The sequence below is a fragment of the Podarcis gaigeae genome, assembly GCF_964106915.1.
Source record: "Podarcis gaigeae genome assembly, chromosome: 16".
NCBI lineage: Eukaryota > Metazoa > Chordata > Lepidosauria > Squamata > Lacertidae > Podarcis > Podarcis gaigeae.
Genome location: NC_139693.1, coordinates 721678 through 740103, shown reverse-complemented (window position 1 = coordinate 740103; position 18426 = coordinate 721678). Strand labels below are relative to the sequence as shown.

At 54.6% G+C, this 18426-nt stretch overlaps 1 protein-coding gene across 1 annotated transcript in view; it reads left to right on the top strand.

The window, feature by feature from the left end:
• The window catches only part of DCAF8 (DDB1 and CUL4 associated factor 8), a 29737-nt gene extending 14812 nt beyond the window's left edge, over positions 1-14925 (top strand). Inside the window, exons 4-14 of the mRNA XM_083715751.1 lie at positions 1907-2601; positions 3510-3650; positions 5174-5268; positions 6340-6450; positions 7930-8002; positions 9051-9108; positions 9452-9559; positions 10377-10507; positions 12072-12191; positions 13121-13237; positions 13627-14925. Coding sequence (XP_083571877.1) covers positions 1907-2601; positions 3510-3650; positions 5174-5268; positions 6340-6450; positions 7930-8002; positions 9051-9108; positions 9452-9559; positions 10377-10507; positions 12072-12191; positions 13121-13237; positions 13627-13746 — 1769 coding nt within the window. The 3' untranslated portion in view covers positions 13747-14925. The remainder of the gene's footprint in view (positions 1-1906; positions 2602-3509; positions 3651-5173; positions 5269-6339; positions 6451-7929; positions 8003-9050; positions 9109-9451; positions 9560-10376; positions 10508-12071; positions 12192-13120; positions 13238-13626) is intronic.
• The last annotated feature ends 3501 nt before the right edge of the window (positions 14926-18426 follow it).

The window sequence follows — 18426 nt, the reverse complement described above, 5'->3', positions numbered from 1 at the left end:
CCCTTCCCCAGGCTAATCATCCCCAGCTCCCTCGGCTGCTCCTCACGAGGCTTCATCATCATGCCGTCTCCCAAGGCCTTGTCGCCAGACCCTTCATCATCTCGGTCACCCTCCTCTGCCCACCTTCCAGCAAACACGGCCAGAGTTTCGTGCAACCCTTTCTCTTGCCTTGGGGAAGGGCTGTCGTAGCTCCTCGGCAGGGCACCTGCTTGGCATGCAGAAGGTCCTGGGTTCAGTCCTGCTGGGGCTGGGGAAGCCCCAGAGAGCCATTGCTAGCTTCTAGTGTAGAGAACAGTGAGCTAGGTGGAGCCCAGGGACCCCAACTCAGTTTAAGGCAGTGTCAGCCACGTCAGGGAGAAGGGGAATGTTTATTTTCTGAGGGAAGCTTCGGAGCTCAACGGCTGAGCCCTTGCTCCCAGTTCTCTTTGGCTGGGAAAGTTCTCCTTGCTTAAAACCCCAGCGAGCCATCGCTACCTGTCAGGACGGAGAGTCCTGAGCTGGCCGGACCTGATCGGGTGCAGGAGGCAGCCTTGCTCTGTTCTTGAGTATCAGCCCCAGCAGAGTTCGTGCCGAGCGGACGGAGCCTGGCGGCACAGAGGGCAAACAGGCAGAGCGGCATGACGCGTCTCGGGTGGGTGGGAAGAGTGTTGGCAGCTCTGCAGATCCAGCTGGCAGCGAGGGAGTGGATCCATCCTCCCTCGGCAGCTTTCCCCCACAGCCGGAGCAAAGGGGAAGGTTTTTGAGTTAGGCCCCCCCCCCGCAAGATCTGGGTTGCAGCTCAGCCCCTTCTGACCGACTTGAGGAGCTAGGACTCTGACTCAGCCCAGACGGCGTGGAGATGACTCCCTCTTTCAAACAAAACAATGATTTATCGATCGCCTTCCATGCCACCCTCTTGATTGACACAGGAGGTAACGGAAAACAGCTTTAGATGTTTAAAACAAGACTAGCAAGTGGATAGTCAAGACCCATTTATCCTGCGAGGAAAGCCTCTTGGGGCTAAAAGTGGGCACCTAGGCGGGGATGTTGTGCCACAGAACAGGGGCAGTCACTCTCAAGGCCCTGCTCTTCTGAGCTACTGGCTGAAGGAGCTTCTGAGATCTTCAGAGTTTGCAGGAGAAACTCACCCACAGACTGCCCTGATTTGTTGTGTGGATAAGGGATGAGGCAGTCCCTCAAATGACCTGGTGCTGGGCTGTATAAGACCTCTTGCGCTACTACAGGCACCTTGAATTTGGCCCGTTAGACGAACGGCACCCAGGGCAAATCCCACAAGTCAGGTGTTAAATGCTGGCAGTTGGTTTTCTCCACAGTTGCGACCCCTGGACCAACCCTGAGGGTAGCCCCATGTTAGAGACATAGCGGTAATCCAGAGCAGTTCCTTTGGAGCTTTCGTGCATTGTGGGGGGTTGGGCTAGATGACCATGGGGGGTCCCTACAGAACCTACAGTTCTGTGAGTATCCACAGATATCGAGCGTGGTGTGGTTTTCTCCAGGCTGAGGCAGAGAGGGGTAGGCAGGATGCCAGAAAAAGAACTGTTAGTGCATCTTGAGCGGATGTGAGAGCGATGTGGCTGTCGCATCTGTCACCCCACTGATCGCCGGGTTGATTCGGCTGATCTGGCGGGTGCCCCCTTCCTCCCTCCCTCCCTGCTCCATGCGCATCCCTCCCTGTGCCTTGGTGGAAGAGGACGGCCATCCCTGATAGAAGGAGTGTTTTCAAGGGTATACGATCGCTGCTTCTTGAGCCATCCCCTTGTGGTTTGATAAACCTCTGCGGTGCTGGGGGCGGTCCCAGACCTGTGCTGCCTGGAGCAGTCTAGCAGGGGCTCCGATGGGAACGGAAACCTGGGGTGGGGAGGACGCTTTCCTTCGGCCTCACCAGCTGCCTCTCTTCCCTGCGCAGGAAGCTTATCCAGCAGCCCGGAGGAGATGTCTGGCGCCACGGAGGGCCACGAGACGTCCTCGGGGGTGGAGGTGGAGGCTTCCGACCTGAGCCTGAGCCTCACGGGGGACGAGGTGGGGCCCAACCGCACCTACACGGAGAGCTCGGCGGAGGAGAAGGACTCGGACAGCATGGACGACACGGGACACTACTCCATCAACGAGATGAACCGCACCTACGACCGCTCCCACTCGGAAGAGGAGGAGGAGGAGGAGGAAGAGGAAGAGGAGGAGGAAGAGGAAGAAGAGGTGGAGGCGGTCGAGGCCCAGCGGTCCCGCCGGCGAGCCCAGCGCAAGCGTCCCAACCGGGACCGGGACTCCTCGGACGATGAGCGGGCCCTGGAGGACTGGGTGGCCTCGGAGACGACGGGGCTGCCTCGGCCGCGCTGGCGGGCGGTGCAGGCGCTGCGAGAGAGGGCTCTGGGCTCCTGCGCCCGCTTCGTCCACGAGGCCTGCGGCGCCCAGGTCTTTGTGCAGCGCTTCCGGCTCCAGTACGGGCTGGAGGGCCACACGGGCTGCGTCAACACCTTGCACTTTAACCAGCACGGCACCTGGCTGGCCAGCGGGAGCGACGACCTCAAGGTGGTGGTCTGGGACTGGGTGCGGAGGCAGCCGGTGCTGGAGTTTGAGAGCGGCCACAAGAGCAACGTCTTCCAGGTGAGGGGGGCTCCTTCGCCCAACCTTGGGGTTCCTTGGTTGCAGCAGAAAGCAAAGAATTCAGAGTATCGTAATAGTGAAAGGGGGAGCAGGCACTTTGAAAGGGCGTAGATGGATTAGCAGCTTAAGACCTGGGTGAAGAGGAATATTTTCTCCTGGTGCTGGAGCCACTGCAGCAAAGGCCCTGTGCTCCTACTGCCCCCCTCTGGACCTCTCATGGGGGAGGCACCCAAGGGAGGACCTGGGTCAGTCGATATGGGGAGATGCAGTCCAAGACCTATTGGGGTCCTGAGTCTCTCAAGGTTTTGTAGGTCAAAACCAGCACTTTGAATTGAGCCCGTAAACTTAGCTGGCACCCTTTGCACTTGGCCAAGATGGGTGCTGTATGCTCTGACCGCCTTGTAAGCAACCTGGCCGCCAAGGTCTGCACCAGTTAAAGTTTCCGAACCGTCTTCAGAGGCAGCCCCACATGCAACTCCCATGACGTTCTGGGAGCCCTGTGCTTTTCAGTGGGGCAGGGCTCAATCGGACCGTGGCTTAAGCCCACAGGGCCCCTTCCTTTGTCCGCCAGTACATCCAGGCGTTTGGGCTGCTGATTGGTGGGTTTTGGGAGAGGGGGTGGGCCCACACTCCTGCTAGGGGCCTTCCCTGTTCTAGCAGCTGCTCCTGGGCAGGCCTTGAGCTCCTTGAGCTCCACCTCCCTGGGTGTCACTCAAAGCCTGGGGAACCAAACTCTCTGCCCCTCTCTGCATCTCTCCCCCTGCCTTGCTTCCTGCGACCTGGAAGGACCCCTTGCTGGCTGGAGGGTGGAGTCACTCTGGGGTCATTTTGTGTGCGGGGAGGGGAGGGTCTCCTTGTCCATCAGCTGGAATCTCAGGGCCTCCTCTTTCTCTCTCCTGCCCTGCCAGGCCAAGTTCCTCCCCAACAGCGGGGACTCCACCCTCGCCATGTGCGCCCGGGACGGCCAGGTCCGCGTAGCCGAGCTCTCCGCCACCCAGTGCTGCAAGACCACCAAGCGGGTGGCCCAGCACAAGGGGGCTTCGCACAAGGTGAGTGGGCCGGCTGGGGCGGAGGGAGGCCAGGCAGCCGGGCGGCGTGCTTCTAGTCCTGGGGGAGGGGGCACAGAAAGCGAGAGGGTGAGAGCTTGGGCCCATCTGCAGACTTTGCTTTCCTAAGGGGTGGTGGGGAAGGTTCGACCCAGTAGAATTGATCTGAAGGCCATCTGTCATGGATGCTTTGGTTGAGATTTCTTGCATCACAGGAGGTTGGGGTCCCTGCCATCTCTATAATTCTATGAGCCTTGGAAAAAGCCCTTTAGAGACAAAAGAGGAGGTGGGAAAGAACAGCACCCCTCCATCTTCCTCTTTCAGCTCTCTCCAGGGTTTGATGCGGGGCTCATGAGGAAGGGAGAGGCGCTGTGGGGTGCTATGGGGCATCACGGATGCCAGGGGAAATTCTCGAAGGTGCCATTTTGCCCAGGAGCCAAAAATAATCAGGCTCTGCCTGATGTCAGCGGCACTGAGGGCTGGGAAGGGATGTAGGCTAGCCTTGCAAAAAGGCTTCAGGGATGTTTATAAAGCTCGGAGGGAGATTTCCCCCGCTTTATTTATTTTTCTTTATTTCATAAACATTTGTACACCGCTTGATTGTAAAAAGAAACAAAAAAGGCCTCAAATTGTTTGCAAAAAGATGAAACAATAAAATAAAAAGAATTGCAACAGTACAACATGCAAAAGTTGAAATACTTAAACAGGGTTAAATTTCTAATCACCTGGTAGGCTTGTCGAAACAGAATGCTTTTAGCAGGCCCTGAAAAGAGGGCAGTGCTTGTTTGGCATCAATAGGCAGGGAGTTCCAAAGGGCAGGTGCTGCCACACTAAACGATTGACCTCTTATAAAAGTGGTGTTCTTATTATGTGGCACTCCTAGTAGTGCCATTTCTGTCGATGGAAGCGCTTGTGTGGGCACCTGTGGGGTGATCTTGCAGGTAAACTGGTCCCAAGTTGTCTTTATTGACTGATAGTAGCACCTTGAACTTGACCTGGTAGCAGATCTCAGAGCACGGGCGGAGCATGCTGCAAAGGCCTCACCCCTGTCAGCAATTGTGTCGCAGCACCCTGCACTAGCTGCAGCTTCCGGATCAAGTGCAAGAGAAGCCCCACAAAGAGTGCCTTGCAGTAATCCAGTCCAGAAGTGACCGGTGCGTGAACTGGGGTGACCAGGCTTTCCTGGTCATGAATGGCCATAGCTGCCAGCTGCAGTTGGTCAAAGGCACTTCTGGCCACCGAGGCTCCCTGATCCTCAAGGGACAGCGCTGTGTCCAGAAGCTCCCCAAACTGCGAGGCTGCTCCAATTTCACAGACCTGGGAGCTGCTCACCCACACTGCCTCCATCTTGCTAGGAAGTCTTTGGTCCTCGAGTTGCTCTAGCCTGGCAGCTTCTTGGGGATTGGCGGCAGGGCAGTGGGTCCCAAGGGAGAGCTGTCCGAGGGCACACAAGGGGGGATGGGGGGAGGCCTTGCTGCAGTTCCCCCCCTCAAACCAGCCCGTCTCTCTCTCTCTCTCTCTCTCAGTTGGCCCTCGAGCCAGACTCCCCCTGCACTTTCCTCTCAGCTGGCGAAGACGCCGTGGTCTTCACCATTGACCTGAGACAAGACCGGCCAGCTTCGTAAGTGTGTGGGGCCCCCTCTCATTCCTCTAACTCTTGGCCTGCCCCCCAGTAGTTCTCCTGCCCCTTTCCCTACTTTAAGCCCAGCCCCCCTTGTTCCACACTCCCTCTCTGGATCAGTCCACCCAAGCTCTTCCTGCTCTCTTGAGCCACGGTTTGGGCTCCCATGTCTTAAAGCTGGGCTGCTTTCATTTCAATAAGCTGTCCAGATGTGGAGCCCCCCCCCCGCCCCTCTACTGTGGTGTTTTTTAAAATTTTTGTCTCAGATTTCTGTGCTCTGCTCCCGTTGAGACTGGGGCCAGATCCTCCATGCCCTGCATCTCTTTAGGGTTGCTCTTCTCTGGGGTGGGGGGATTTGGGTTCAGATTTTTCCACCTCTAGGCTGCTGAGCATTTAGGGTGGCGGCTGTTTTCCTCCCGCTCTGCCTTCCTGGCTCCGCTGGAGCTGGTGCAGAAGGGCCCCCTCCCTGGTTCTCTTCCTTGGAGTCTGGAGCCAGGAAACAACTCCTTGCCACTTTTGAGTAGGACACGGCTGGGTCCATTGGGGTCTCCATGCTGGAGCCTGAAGGGGCGGGTGGGTTTTCTCCATCGGGACTCATAAGCTGTGGGGGGGAGGTGTGTCTGTGTACCGTATTTTTTGCTCTATAAGATGCACCAGACCATAAGACGCACCTAGTTTTTGGAGGAGGAAAACAAGAAAAAAATATATATACTGAATCCCAGAAGCCTGCAGTCGCTCCATAAGATGCACACACATTTCCCTTTACTTATTAGGAGGGGGAAAGTGCGTCTTATAGAGCGAAAAATACGGTATCTAGCCTTCTATCTCTATATCCCACCTTCTTCTAAGGAGCTCAAGGTGACAGAGCTTATTTCTGCCTGCAACGACCCTGTGAGGTCGCTTCTGCTGAGAGGCAGTGAGTGGCCCAAGGACACAACTGGGGAACTTCATGGCCCAGTGGAGATTTGAACCCTGGTCTCACCCAGCTCCTGGCGAGAAGGGGGTGAGGAGGCTCTTTCCACAGAGGTGAATTCAAGCCCCCTCCCTTCTCTTTCTGCTTTGCATCTTCAGGAAGCTGGTTGTGACGAAAGAGAAGGAGAAGAAGGTTGGCCTCTACACCATCTACGTGAACCCGGCCAACACCCACCACTTTGCTGTCGGGGGCAGAGACGAGTATGTCAGGTGAGACCCCTCCTGCCAGGCGCCCTCTCGGGGACCACTGAGCCCACCCCCCGTCTCCCAGAACCCCGCTGTTCAAGCGAAGGCAGGGGAGGCCGTTGTCATGGCTGGTGTTGGGGTGAGGCATTGGTCCACTTGGGGTTCTGGGGGCCTGTGGGGTTGAGGGGAGGGAAGCATCTTATTGGCTGGCTGTTGGGTCCATTGTGCCCCCCTCTTGGGCACCCGCGTCTCCCTCCTCCCGTGCCCCCTGCGGACATCTCGCCAATGTGCAAAGGGATAATAATTTATTATAATAATTTTATCATTTATACGTCACTCATCTGACTGGGTGGCCCCAGACACTCTGGGTGGCTTCCATTGCATATACAGTGGAAGCTCAGGTTGTGAGCAGGATCCGTGCTGGATGCACGTTTGCAACCCGCAGCGGCGCATCTGCGCACGTGCGGGTTGCGATTCAGCGCTTCTGTGCATGCGCGACTGCCGAAACCCGGAAGTAATCCGTTGCAGTACTTCCGGCTTTTGGCGGGTGTGTAACCCCCAAAAAAACTCAACCTGAAGCAGCTGTAACCTGAGGTACGACTGTAAAAACATAATGAAACATCAGTCGTTAAAAACCTCCCGATACAGTCCTGCCTTATTTGTTTTTAAATAAAGAAATTGCAATGGCATGCCTTTCCTTGCTCTAGGCAGGTGTCCGGATGTCGCTCTCAGCCACCTGCTCGCTGCCATGTGACCTTGGGGCAACAGCCCTGAGCAAGGGAAGGCGGGCAGCAGCCCTGAGCAACTTGCAGGCAACAGCCCCAGCGGCACCCATGAGTCTCTCTCTCCCCCTCTCCCCGGGCGCCTTCCCTATTAGGTGGGGAGCTCTCCGCGCGACACGATTTCAGTTATGCACACGGGGGCATGGAACATATCCCCTGCGTAAGTGGAGGGACGCATGTAGAAGCAAACGAGGCTGCTTCTTTGCATAGTGTCTTCTTAAAACTGCAGTAATATCCAAGGCAACACAATGACTAAGTACAACAATGCGATGTCAATATAAATTCTTTACATAATCTATACAGAACATTAAAACAGTATGAAATATATGAAACATGCACTCTCTGCAAAACCAAATAAAGAATCTGACCCATTGCTTCTTTCAGAGACTTGCATAGTCTACAAAGGCTTTCAGAGACTTATAAGACTTATGTTTATTTGGTTCTACGTTTTCAAGAGAATCCATCAAGAGTGCATATTTTGTGACTTTCAGAGATTTATAAGATTTCTGTTTATTTGGTTTTGCAGAGAGTGCATATTTCATCTATTTCATACTGTTTAATGTTCTGTATAGATTATATCAAGAGTTTATACTGACCTGGCATTGTTGTACTTGGTCATCATGTTGCCTTGGATATCACTGATAATTGTTTGCAACGCAATTGTTTGGTTACTTCTTAAAACTGCAAGCTGACCCCCTTTTCCCTTCTGGCGTTTCCCCAGGGTCTACGACCAGCGGAAGATCAACGAGAACGAGAACAACGGGGTGCTGAAGAAGTTCTGCCCTCACCACCTGGTAAGGGCCCTCCTGGGGTCCATGTTCCTTCTTCCCTGCCAGGGTCTTTGCCCTTCGTCCCCCAGCCCTGCGGTGGCTCTGATGGCAGGAACACAGTCTTCAAAGAGCCTGGCTTATGGATCAGGCCAGGGGGGACCCGCCCAGTCCAGCCTCCTGTCCTCCCAGTGCCGAAATGCTCCAAAAACTTAACAATCTGGACAGACTGCCCCTGGCGCTGGAGGTTCCGTAAGAACTCAAGAAGCGCCTGGCTGCTGAATCTGATCAGCCCACCTAGTCCAGCCTCGTGTCGTCACAGGGGCTGGCTAGATGCCCCCAAGGAAACCCCCCCCCAAGTGAGTGGGATGCTGGATTGTTAGGGGGCGCCTCTCTCTGAAATCTTGGCCTGCCTGCCCCAAGTGCAAAAGCTGCCTCTGTGCTCAGCCCACGTGGCTCTTTGGCATAAGAGCCATAAATAGCACCACCCTAGAGGTCCTGGGCCCTAAGGAAGTCAGATTAGCCTCAACCAGAGCCAGGGCCTTTTCAACTCTGGCTCCGGCCTGGTGGAACGCTCTGCCTCATGAGACCAGGGCCCTGCGGGATCTGATTTCTTTCTGCAGGGCCTGCAAGACAGAGTTGTTCCGCCTGGCCTTCAGCTTGGAATCAACTTGATCCCCTTCCCCTCTTTCCCTTTTCCTTTCTCCTTCTGTGATGGAACTCCTATTTGGGGACTTCCCTGGCTTTTTTCTGGCCCATGTAGGACCAGTCTGGATAGTTGGCCTTGGTGAAGACTTGACGTTTTCATCCCCCAAAAGGTTTTTGATTTGAGTTTCTGCTGAAATGAGGCTGCATTTTAATGTTGTATTTTAATCTTGTTTATAAGTTGTAATTTAATCAATTGTTTTTACACCTGGTGTTAGCCGCCCTGAGCCCGGTCTTGGCTGGGGAGGGCGGGGTATAAATTATTATTATTATTATTATTATTATTATTATTATTATTATTACCTGGGGCTGGAGGGTCTTTGGGAAGGCGCTCTGCTGAGCTTTTCTATGCTCCCCGATTCCTCCGCAGGTGAACAGCGATTCAAAAGCCAACATCACTTGTTTGGTCTACAGCCACGATGGGTCAGGTACGTGGGGCAGAGGGGGAGCTCTCGGCGGGTGGTGGTCAGCCCCTAAGCTTGGGGGGCTTTTTTCTGTCATGTTGGGTGCCAGAACAGCCCTTGACCAGGAGAGCCTGGGAGAGGAACCTTCCAGGGTGTCACGGACAAGGAAGCGCAACAGAGTGAGAGAGGGGGTTGCCCTGTCCTAGTGCCCCCCTCCCTGGTGAAGACTGGGAGGTTGTGATGTCTTAGAATCTGCTGGCCGGCTTCCCCCCTCCCCGTTTCCACTCCTCCCCAAGGCCAAAGAGAGCTCTCCCCTCCTGCCATTTCCCAGACACAACTGAGCTTTCCCCAATGTGTCTTGCTGCAGAGCTCGTGGCCAGCTACAACGACGAGGACATCTATCTCTTCAACGCGTCTCACAGCGACGGAGCCGAGTACCTGAAGAGATACAAGGGGCATCGGAACAACGCCACAGGTGCAGGAGCAGCCTCTCCCCCCCCCCCGGCCGCCACCCCTGGCAGGGGGAAATGCCCCCTGACCTTAATGGCCTGTGGGGCTGGCAGATCGCCTGGCCTAGCCTTGCTCAAACCCCAGGCCCTTTTGCTAACGTTGAAAAGTTCCAAGAAGGGGCAGGTCCGAGCTAGGTATATATACGTAGGCAGGCAGTAGGCTCACAACTTATGTGAGGGTTATATTCCGGGGGGCTGCATGCAAAGGGGAAATCGCACAAAGTTGGGACGACCCAGAATGCCCCACATCTCTGTGAGATTATTGCTCCTTGGGTAGATTGAGGCTTCTGGAAGGCTGTGGGTGGCTCCCATGAAATCTCAGGTGGCCCCTTCCGACTGGTCCCCCCCTCCCCATTTATTTCCCCTCCACCCACGCAAAGCTGCGGTTCCATAAGTAAATCACGTGAGTTGTAGTGTTCCTGTAAATGTAATTATAAATGCATTCTCTGGCCAAAATGAGATTGATTTTGCCAGGGACCAAGGAGATAAGCAAGTGCGGAGGGGATTCCAAAGTCATCGTCCCCCCCAGCAGCACCCCCACACTCCCCAATCGGCCCCTGCCCCTGTTCTCTCCCCACATGGCCCCCTTGATGGCCGCAGGGCCCAGAGTCACAGCTTCCACGGCGCCCCCTGAGCAAGGGAAACTCTCTCTTCTGGGAAAGGAGGGAAGGAAGGGAAATGCAAGGGGGAGGCAGGGTCTCCTGGTCCCCCTAGTGCAGGAGGTGGCGCTGGGGGGGCAGCGGCTTTGCCGGGCACTCACCCAGACCACTTCTCTGCCTGCAGTGAAGGGCGTCAACTTCTACGGCCCCAAGAGCGAGTTTGTGGTGAGCGGCAGCGACTGCGGGCACATCTTCCTGTGGGAGAAGTCATCGTGTCAGGTGGTGCAGTTCATGGAAGGCGACCGAGGAGGCGTGGTGAGGGGCGGGGCTGGCCGGAGGGCTCCTTGGACTGGGAGGGGGCACGGCTGGGCAGGCTTGGTTGAGGGGGCGGGTAGAATTCAGAAGGCCTCTCCTGTTGGCTCCTGCAAGAAATGGGTGCAGAGCCTGTCAGCATCGCCCTTGAGCCAGTGCCACCAACTGGACTCACACACTTCAGCCCCGACTGGGCCAGGTGAGCTGGGTAGCACTTCCAGAGACCACCTTCTGCACAGGAACAGGTCAAAGTGCTGTGGACTCACAGCTTAGAGTTGTGAGCACTGGATTCACTTCCACCAGTAGACAGTCGTCACACAGCAGAGTATAGCAGAGTATAGCAGAGTATATAAACGACTCGGAGAGCAGCTCTGTAGAATATCTTCTTTATTCTGTCTACAACTATAATACACAATTACAGTGGTGCCCCGCAAGACGAATGCCTCGCAAGACGAAAAACCCGCTAGACGAAAGGGTTTTCCGTTTTGGAGGCGCTTCGCAAAACGAATTTTCCTATGGGCTTGCTTCGCAAGAAGAATTTCGCAAGAAGAAGGAGGAGATTTCCGGGGACCTCTTTTAAATGCTAGCGGTGGGGAGCAAAGCCTTCCCCCCCCCTCCGGCCTTCAGAAGAGGTCCAGGAAGGCCGGCGGGGGCCGCAAGGCTTTGCTCCCCACCGCCAGCATTTTAAAAGCAGTCCGGGATAGCAGGGAAGCGCTTCCCGCTATCCCGGATGGCTTTTGAAGGCAGGCGGGGGGGAGCAAAGACTTTTACCCCCCGCCCGCCTTCTTTGCTCCCCCCTGCCTGCCTTCCCAGGGGCTTTTAAATCGCCCCAGGACAGCAGAGAAGTCTCCGCTCTCCCGGGAAGGCAGGCGGGGGGGAAGCAAAGACTTTCGCCCCCCGCCGGCCTTCAGAAGAGGTTGGGGGACAGACTGTCCCCGGACCTGGTCTGAAGGCGGTTTCCATAGGAATGCATTGATTGATTGTCAATGCATTCCTATGGGAAACCGTGCTTCGCAAGACGAAAAACTCGCAAGACGAAAAGACTTGCGGAACGAATTAATTTCATCTTGCGAGGCACCACTGTATATACAAAGCTAAATAGGTCCAAGCATAAATGAATGCTGCACTGCACTGAGTGTCTGCAGCTGCTCTTAGCAGCAACCTTATCTATACACACGATCTCTAACACTCGGTCTCTCTCTCTCTCTCCAACACACTGACTGACTGATGTTAGGCTGGAGCAGAAAAAGTAGAGAGCAGAACACCGCCCCTCCTCTCTGGAAAATCACCAGACTCATCAGCAGATTCTTGGATATGGGAGGGGTGAAATCTCCTCAGAGCCCACCTCTTTCCTGAAGCAAATCTGCCATCCCTTCTTATCCTTTGGGGGGGGGACACAACACAACACCTTTTCCACCTCCCCCAGCATGTCTACTTTGGGAGGGGCAGGAATGCAGGACAGAGCAGCGACTCCTCTGCTACCTTCTCGCCCTCTCAGCTGTTTCTGGGGCGACCCAGAGCCACAACTCTGCTCCAGAAAAAAAAAGGTTTTTGGATATTCTTTCAGGTCAACTGCCTGGAGCCCCACCCTCACCTCCCAGTCTTGGCCACCAGCGGTTTGGATCATGACGTCAAGGTCTGGGCCCCGACAGCGGAGGTGCCCACCCAGCTCACCGGCTTGAAGGAGGTGAGGGCCGCCTTCTCAGCCCCATGGAGACTCAGGGGGCCTCTGTTGGCCAAGACCCTCTCTCCTCCACCCTGCAGTCTGGGGGAAGCTAGCATGGCGGGTGGGGTAGGGGCTTCCAGTTTTGGTTGGACTCCCAGGGGGCCAGGGATGAGGGTGATGTGGATGTCGGAGGAGACCACATAACACCGGTCCTGAAAGACCTACATTGGCTCCCAGTACGTTTCTGAGCACAATTCAAAGTCTTGGTGCTGACCTTGAAAGCCCTAAACGGCCTCAAAGGCCCAGTAGACCTGAAGGAGCGTCTCCACCCCCATCATCCAGCCCGGACACTGAGGTCCAGCGCCAAGGACCTTCTGGCGGTTCCCTCCCTGCGAGAAGCCAAGTTACAGGGAAGCAGGCAGAGGGCCTTCTTCGTGGTGGCGCCCTCCCTGTGGAACGCCCTCCCATCAGATGTCAAGGAAATAATCAACTATCTGACTTTTAGGAGACATCTGAAGGCAGCCCTGTTGAGGGAAGCTTTTAATGTTTTATCGTATTCTTAATATTAATGTTATTAATATTCTGTTGGGAGCTGCCCAGAGTGGCTGGGGAAACCCAGCCAGGTGGGTGGGGTATAAATAATAAAGGATGCTGATGCTGATGATGTCCGGAGGGCCACGGATGCTGGCTGGGAAGGAGGTGGCTTGGGTTGTCCTTCCACACCTCTCTGGGTGGCTTCCTGTGCTTGTGGGAAGCTCATCAGTACTGGAGCCAGTGGCCATTCAAGGAAGCGGAGGACAGATAAAATGCCGTCCCTCTTCACTAGACGGGCCACTGAGTCGGCAGGGACACCCAGGAGCATCTAGTCCAACCCCCTGCTGGTTCTGAATGGGCCCTGGGCAGCCGAGTGACCCTCTCCGTCTCCTCCTCCTCGTCCTCGTCCTCCTCAGGTGATAAAGAAGAACAAGCGAGAGCGGGATGAGGACAGCCTGCACCACACGGACATGTACGAGAGCCACCTGCTCTGGTTCCTGATGCACCACTTCCGACAGAGGCGGCACCACCGGGTAGGGCAGACGGGCCAGGCTGAACCGGGGGGGGGGGGCAGGGGGGAGGACAGCGTGTTGGGAGACTGGGAACGGGGGCCTTGAAGCTCACCCCATGGGGGTTTCGGTCGGTTGGGAGGGCGTGGGGCTGCTCCCACTGCCCCCCAGTGGATGATGGGGACACAGGAAGTTGCCTTAGGCAGAGTCAGGCCAGTGGCCTATCCAGCTCAGCACTGCCTGCCCAGACTGGCAGCAGCGGCTCTCCAGGGGATCGGACCCGAGGCCTTCTGCATGCAGGCAGGTGTCCTGCTGCCGAGTTGAAGCCCTGAATGACGCAGCTGTGGGTGAGCCTGTTTTGGCGATGGGCTGATCCTGAGTGCGCTGAGCCCCCTACTCTTCCCTTTCCCCAGCGCCGAAGAGATCCAGGCACCGGGGCGACGGACAGCGACTCGGACGAATCCCCCAGCTCCTCTGACACGTCGGACGATGACGAGGAAGGCCCGGATCGGGTGCAGTGCATGCCTTCTTGAGACCCCCCTCTGAGGATGAGGAAAAGGTGGGGGCGTAAAGAGTGTGCAGACTTGAATCGGCAACGAGATGCCCACCACTTTGAATTGCCATCTATCCCCCCTCCCTGCTTTTTACTGAAACACCAAGGAAAGCCCCCCCTGCCCCCCGCCCTCCTTGTCGCTTGCCCTCCCCCAGGGGCAACCTGCTTGGCATTAATTGCACTTGGACTTTGCTTGAGGGGGGCGGGGGGGGGACACACATGGGACGCCCTGGGATCCCCTTCTGCTCTCCCCCTCCTCTCTCTCTCTCTCTCTCTCTCTCTCTGCCTCGGTTTTGGCATGGGGAGGAGGGAGGCCTGCCCCCTTCCACCCCCCACTCCCCCAGAGGCATGGGGTGGGGGGAGTGGGAGGGAAGGGGCTTGGTTGCTGCCTGCCCCCCCCCCCAGCCATTCCCTGTGAAGCTTTCTTTTGAGTAAGCTGAGTTCGGGTTCTGCCTCCCTCCTCCTTTCCTTTACGATGTTGGTGTGAGCCCCAAAGGGGGCATTTTTTTGGAGGTTTTGTGCTTTTTTCTCCCGCCCCCCCACTCCCGTTTTTGAGGAGCGCCCTTGCTTGCCCGCTTCCAGGATAAGCAAACTTGGACTCTTTGCTTTATTTCTGATTACATTTTCTTTTTTTAGAGGGGGGGGGGCGTTCTTCTCCCTCCGCCTCCTGTTTTTTGTGTTCTTCCTTCAGCAGAGTTCTAGCGGCATGAAGAGCCTCCTTTTGCAGTCTAGAGCTTGCCTTGGCCCCCTCAGACGCCCCTTCGCCCAACCTTTTCGGAGAGTAAAGGGTTTTTTTGTTTTTGTTTAAGAGAGGTTTAAATGCAGAGAAGAGACATGGGGCTGATTCCCCTCCCCCTTTTGCGGTAGGGAGGGGGGCTCATTCGTGCCCTACGGAGGGAGAGGGGTTCTCGTGGGATCCCCTCCATTTGCCAGAAGGTTCTTTGTGTTTCATTTCCCCCCCCCTTTCCTTTAAAAAATAATCTTAATTGTTTTTGAAAACAACTGCCCTTCCCCCCCTCCCATCGCTGTTTAGAGGCCTAATTTTATATGTATTAAACAAGACAAGAACCAAATTAAAACTTGGATGTTATCAAGTTAAAATTATTGTAAAAGTTTAAATATATATATTATATAAATGCAATAAAAGAATTGAGAGACAGGCTTGGCTGTGTGTGAAATGGGTCTGCTGGGAGCCTGGCCAGAGGTTCCTCTTTGGCTCCGTGGGGCTGGTGGCCTTTGCCCTTCTTGGGACAGGAGGTGGGGCTCTGGCCCCCCTTTCTGCGGCCTTCTTCGCCTAATAGACAGCGCAGGCCTGGAGGGGGCTCTCACCTCAGCCGTCCCCCCCGCTTCCTCCTGACCCTTCCTTGCCTTTGTCCCATCTTTCCTAAATCACCTTTTTAATTTTTGCTTCGCTGGCTGTGCCAGCACTTGTGTCCCCCGTTCAGCTCCTTGAGTCAGCTAAACTGCTGGAGCATCTTGCCTTCGTGATAAGGACATCTTTGGCATCAGCAATATCGAGATCTTCTTTCCAAAGGCAGCCAGCCAGCCAGGGGCTGAACTCTTCAGCCTCGAATCCTGGTTTGGTTTTGCTTTTTTGGGGGGTGGCATCCCACAGGGACACGGGTGGCACTGTAGGTTAAACCACAGAGCCTAGGTCTTGCCGATCAGAAGGTCGGTGGTTCGAATCCCCGCGACGGGGTGAGCTCCCGCTGCTCGGTCCCTGCTCCTTCCCACCTAGCAGTTTGAAACCACGTCAAAGTGCAAGTAGATAAACAGGTACCGCTCCAGCGGGAAGGTAAACGGCGTTTCCATGCGCTGCTCTGGTTCGCCAGAAGCGGCTTAGTCATGCTGGCCACATGACCTGGAAGCTGTATGCCGGCTCCCTCGGCCAATAAAGCGAGATGAGCGCCGCAACCCCAGAGTTGGACACGACTGGACCTAATGGTCAGGGATCCCTTTACCTTTACCTATCCCATAGGGGCAGCGCAGAGTTTGCATAGTGGGAGAGGACTCAGTAGCTGTGCCAACCCCCTCCCTACCAAATAAGAGCCAGTGGCTTCACTTGGGGTCAAACAGACTAGCCCCTCATTTTAAATGTATTTTAATATTGTGTTGGAAGCCGCCCATAATGGCTGGGGAGACCCAGCCAGATGGGCAGGGTATAAATAATAAATTATTATTATATTATTATTATTATTATTAAAGAGAGCCTCAGGCCGCCTTTTTTTGGGAGCGAAAGAGTGAGTGCTTCGCTTTGTCAGAGCAAGATGCCTTGGACGCTTTAGCTGCATCCAGAGATCAACTTGGTTCCCAAAACAAATTAATACCCAAACAGTAAAGGCGAAGGAAGGAGTGTGTCGCTGGTGGCCTCAAGCAAATTATAGACTCACAGAGCTGGACGGGGCCCTCCCGCGGTCATGTAGTCCAACCCACTGCAATGCAACGGTCACAGCTGAATCATCCCTGGCAGGCAGCCATCCAATAGATGCAGCCCTCAACCCCCACCAAAAAGTTATCTTTGCGGATGGTGAAATGGCCCTTTCGGTTCCTACACACAAACACCCCCCTCCCAGTGCCTGCCAGCTGCCTGGCATTGTCTTCCTCCTCTTCCAGTTTGAGTATGGGGGGGCGGGGGGCTTAGCTTACTTGCACCAAACACCCAGGAACTGGGGGGGGGGGTTCCTTCTATGCTGTTTGGCTGCAAGAGGCACCTCAGGAGGAACAGTCACTCCCCTTGTCTCCCTCTCCTCCTCCAACTTCCACCTGCTTAACAGAGAGGGGAGAAGGTTGTTTTTTTTAAAGAAAGAACACAGTCATCACGTACACAATACCTTTGACTTTTATTTCCATGATTAGCACAATGACTCTCATTACATTTTGGAGAGAAAATTCGAGGGTGGGGATCAGGGGAGAGTAATCAAAGCAGGAGCTTTTATTCCTTTACTCTAAAAAAACAAAACAAAAACCCTTAAAAAATTAACTTTGCAGTTATGACAAGTTTTGATTAAAGAAACAGTTTTCCTTTTTTTTGAAAAAAAAAAAGCTGCGAAGAACATCGCCGCTTACAGGAGAAGGTAGGAATGAACAGTGCAAGTCAGCAATCCACTTTGGGGGACGGGGCACCCATTTGGGCGCAGCTCAAGAGCTTGGGGTGGTGGGAGCTGTGGAGACCCCTGACCCCTCGTGTTGACTTGGAAACATGGAATTGGAGAGCGGGTGGGTGGGCTGCAGGCGGCCGAATCCAGACACCCCCCCATCAATACAGGACTTGGGCTGTCCTTGAGAGCTACTCCCTTTTTAACTTCCTTTCTGCTGGGCAGAAAGACTGCCATCCATCACTTCCACTCGACCGTTAAAACACACTCGCTTCAGTGGTTTTTCTGAATCTGGAGAACGGCCCCGATCCAGCGCGGTGGAAGCGAACCCTGCATCCCCCCCCCCCCATTTCATTGGGAACACTTAACCCACAACACTCTGGTGGCATTTATTTAGCACCCCTGGCTCACATCCTTGTCATTGGCCATCCTGGGAGTACTGGCTTCCCCGATTTTTTTACCGTACATTTTTCATTTATTGAAGCTGGCAGTGTTTAGCCCAGGCATAGGCAAACTCCAGCCCTCCAGATGTTTGGGACTACGGTTCCCATCATCCCTGGCCGCTGGTCCTGTTAGCTAGGGATGATGGGAATTGTAGTCCCTAATATCTGGAGGGCTGGAGTTTGCCTGGAACAGATTTTGTTTCTTGCCAGTGGGGCTACAGTGATGGAGAGTGGAGTTGCCACGGGGGGGGGGGGGGCAGGCTATCTGGCTGCGGGTGAGGAAGACTGGCAAAGGAAAAGCTGTTCATTTGCAGAGTGTAGTGGGAGAGACCCCAATGGCCATCTCGACTAGCCCCCCGCAATGCAGGAATTGGAGGCGAAGAATCCCTGGCAGATGGCCATCCAGCCTCTCTTTAAAAACCTTCAAGGAAGGAATCCATAGCAGAGGATGGTGCAAACAAGGCTCAGGGGCATTTCAGCCCACGAGTAAAATACCCCAACCTGCCCCCCCCCCCATAACAGCCAAGTTCATTCACTTGCAGGGGGTGGTGGTAAATATTTTCCATATGTCCACTTGATTTGAGTGATCACAAGAGAGGCCTGTTTCTTACCCCGACTTTACACAGAATACTGCCTTTTTCAATAAATCCTCACAACAACCCTTCGAGGTAGTCCTTATCCCTCCACCGTGTCCTTTTGGCTTAGCCAAATTGTATGCAAACAAAATACCCCATCAGCTATACTGAAGTTATGCTTATTTATCGTTTTGTTCAAAGAAACACACTTCTTTAATCAAAAATTGCGTTGAGTTAGAAACTAATACTTTGTTACAGTTCCTGTTTGCTGTGGTTTTGTTTTTTTTGTTTTGGTCCACTTGACAAAAAAAAGAGAGAGAATAAGTTAACACTAAACACTCAATATTATATTTAATATACATATATTTATAATATATATGTACACACAGTTAGCACGGTCTGAGCATCAGGGGTCAGGGACAGCTGGGGAGGGAGGAAGTAGAGAGAGCTGGCGGAGAGGCAGGATTGGGGCCTGGGTGTTTCCTTCCCCTGTTCTGGCTCCTGGAGCTTCTGTCCGGCTGCAGCAGACTACAATTCATGCACCTGA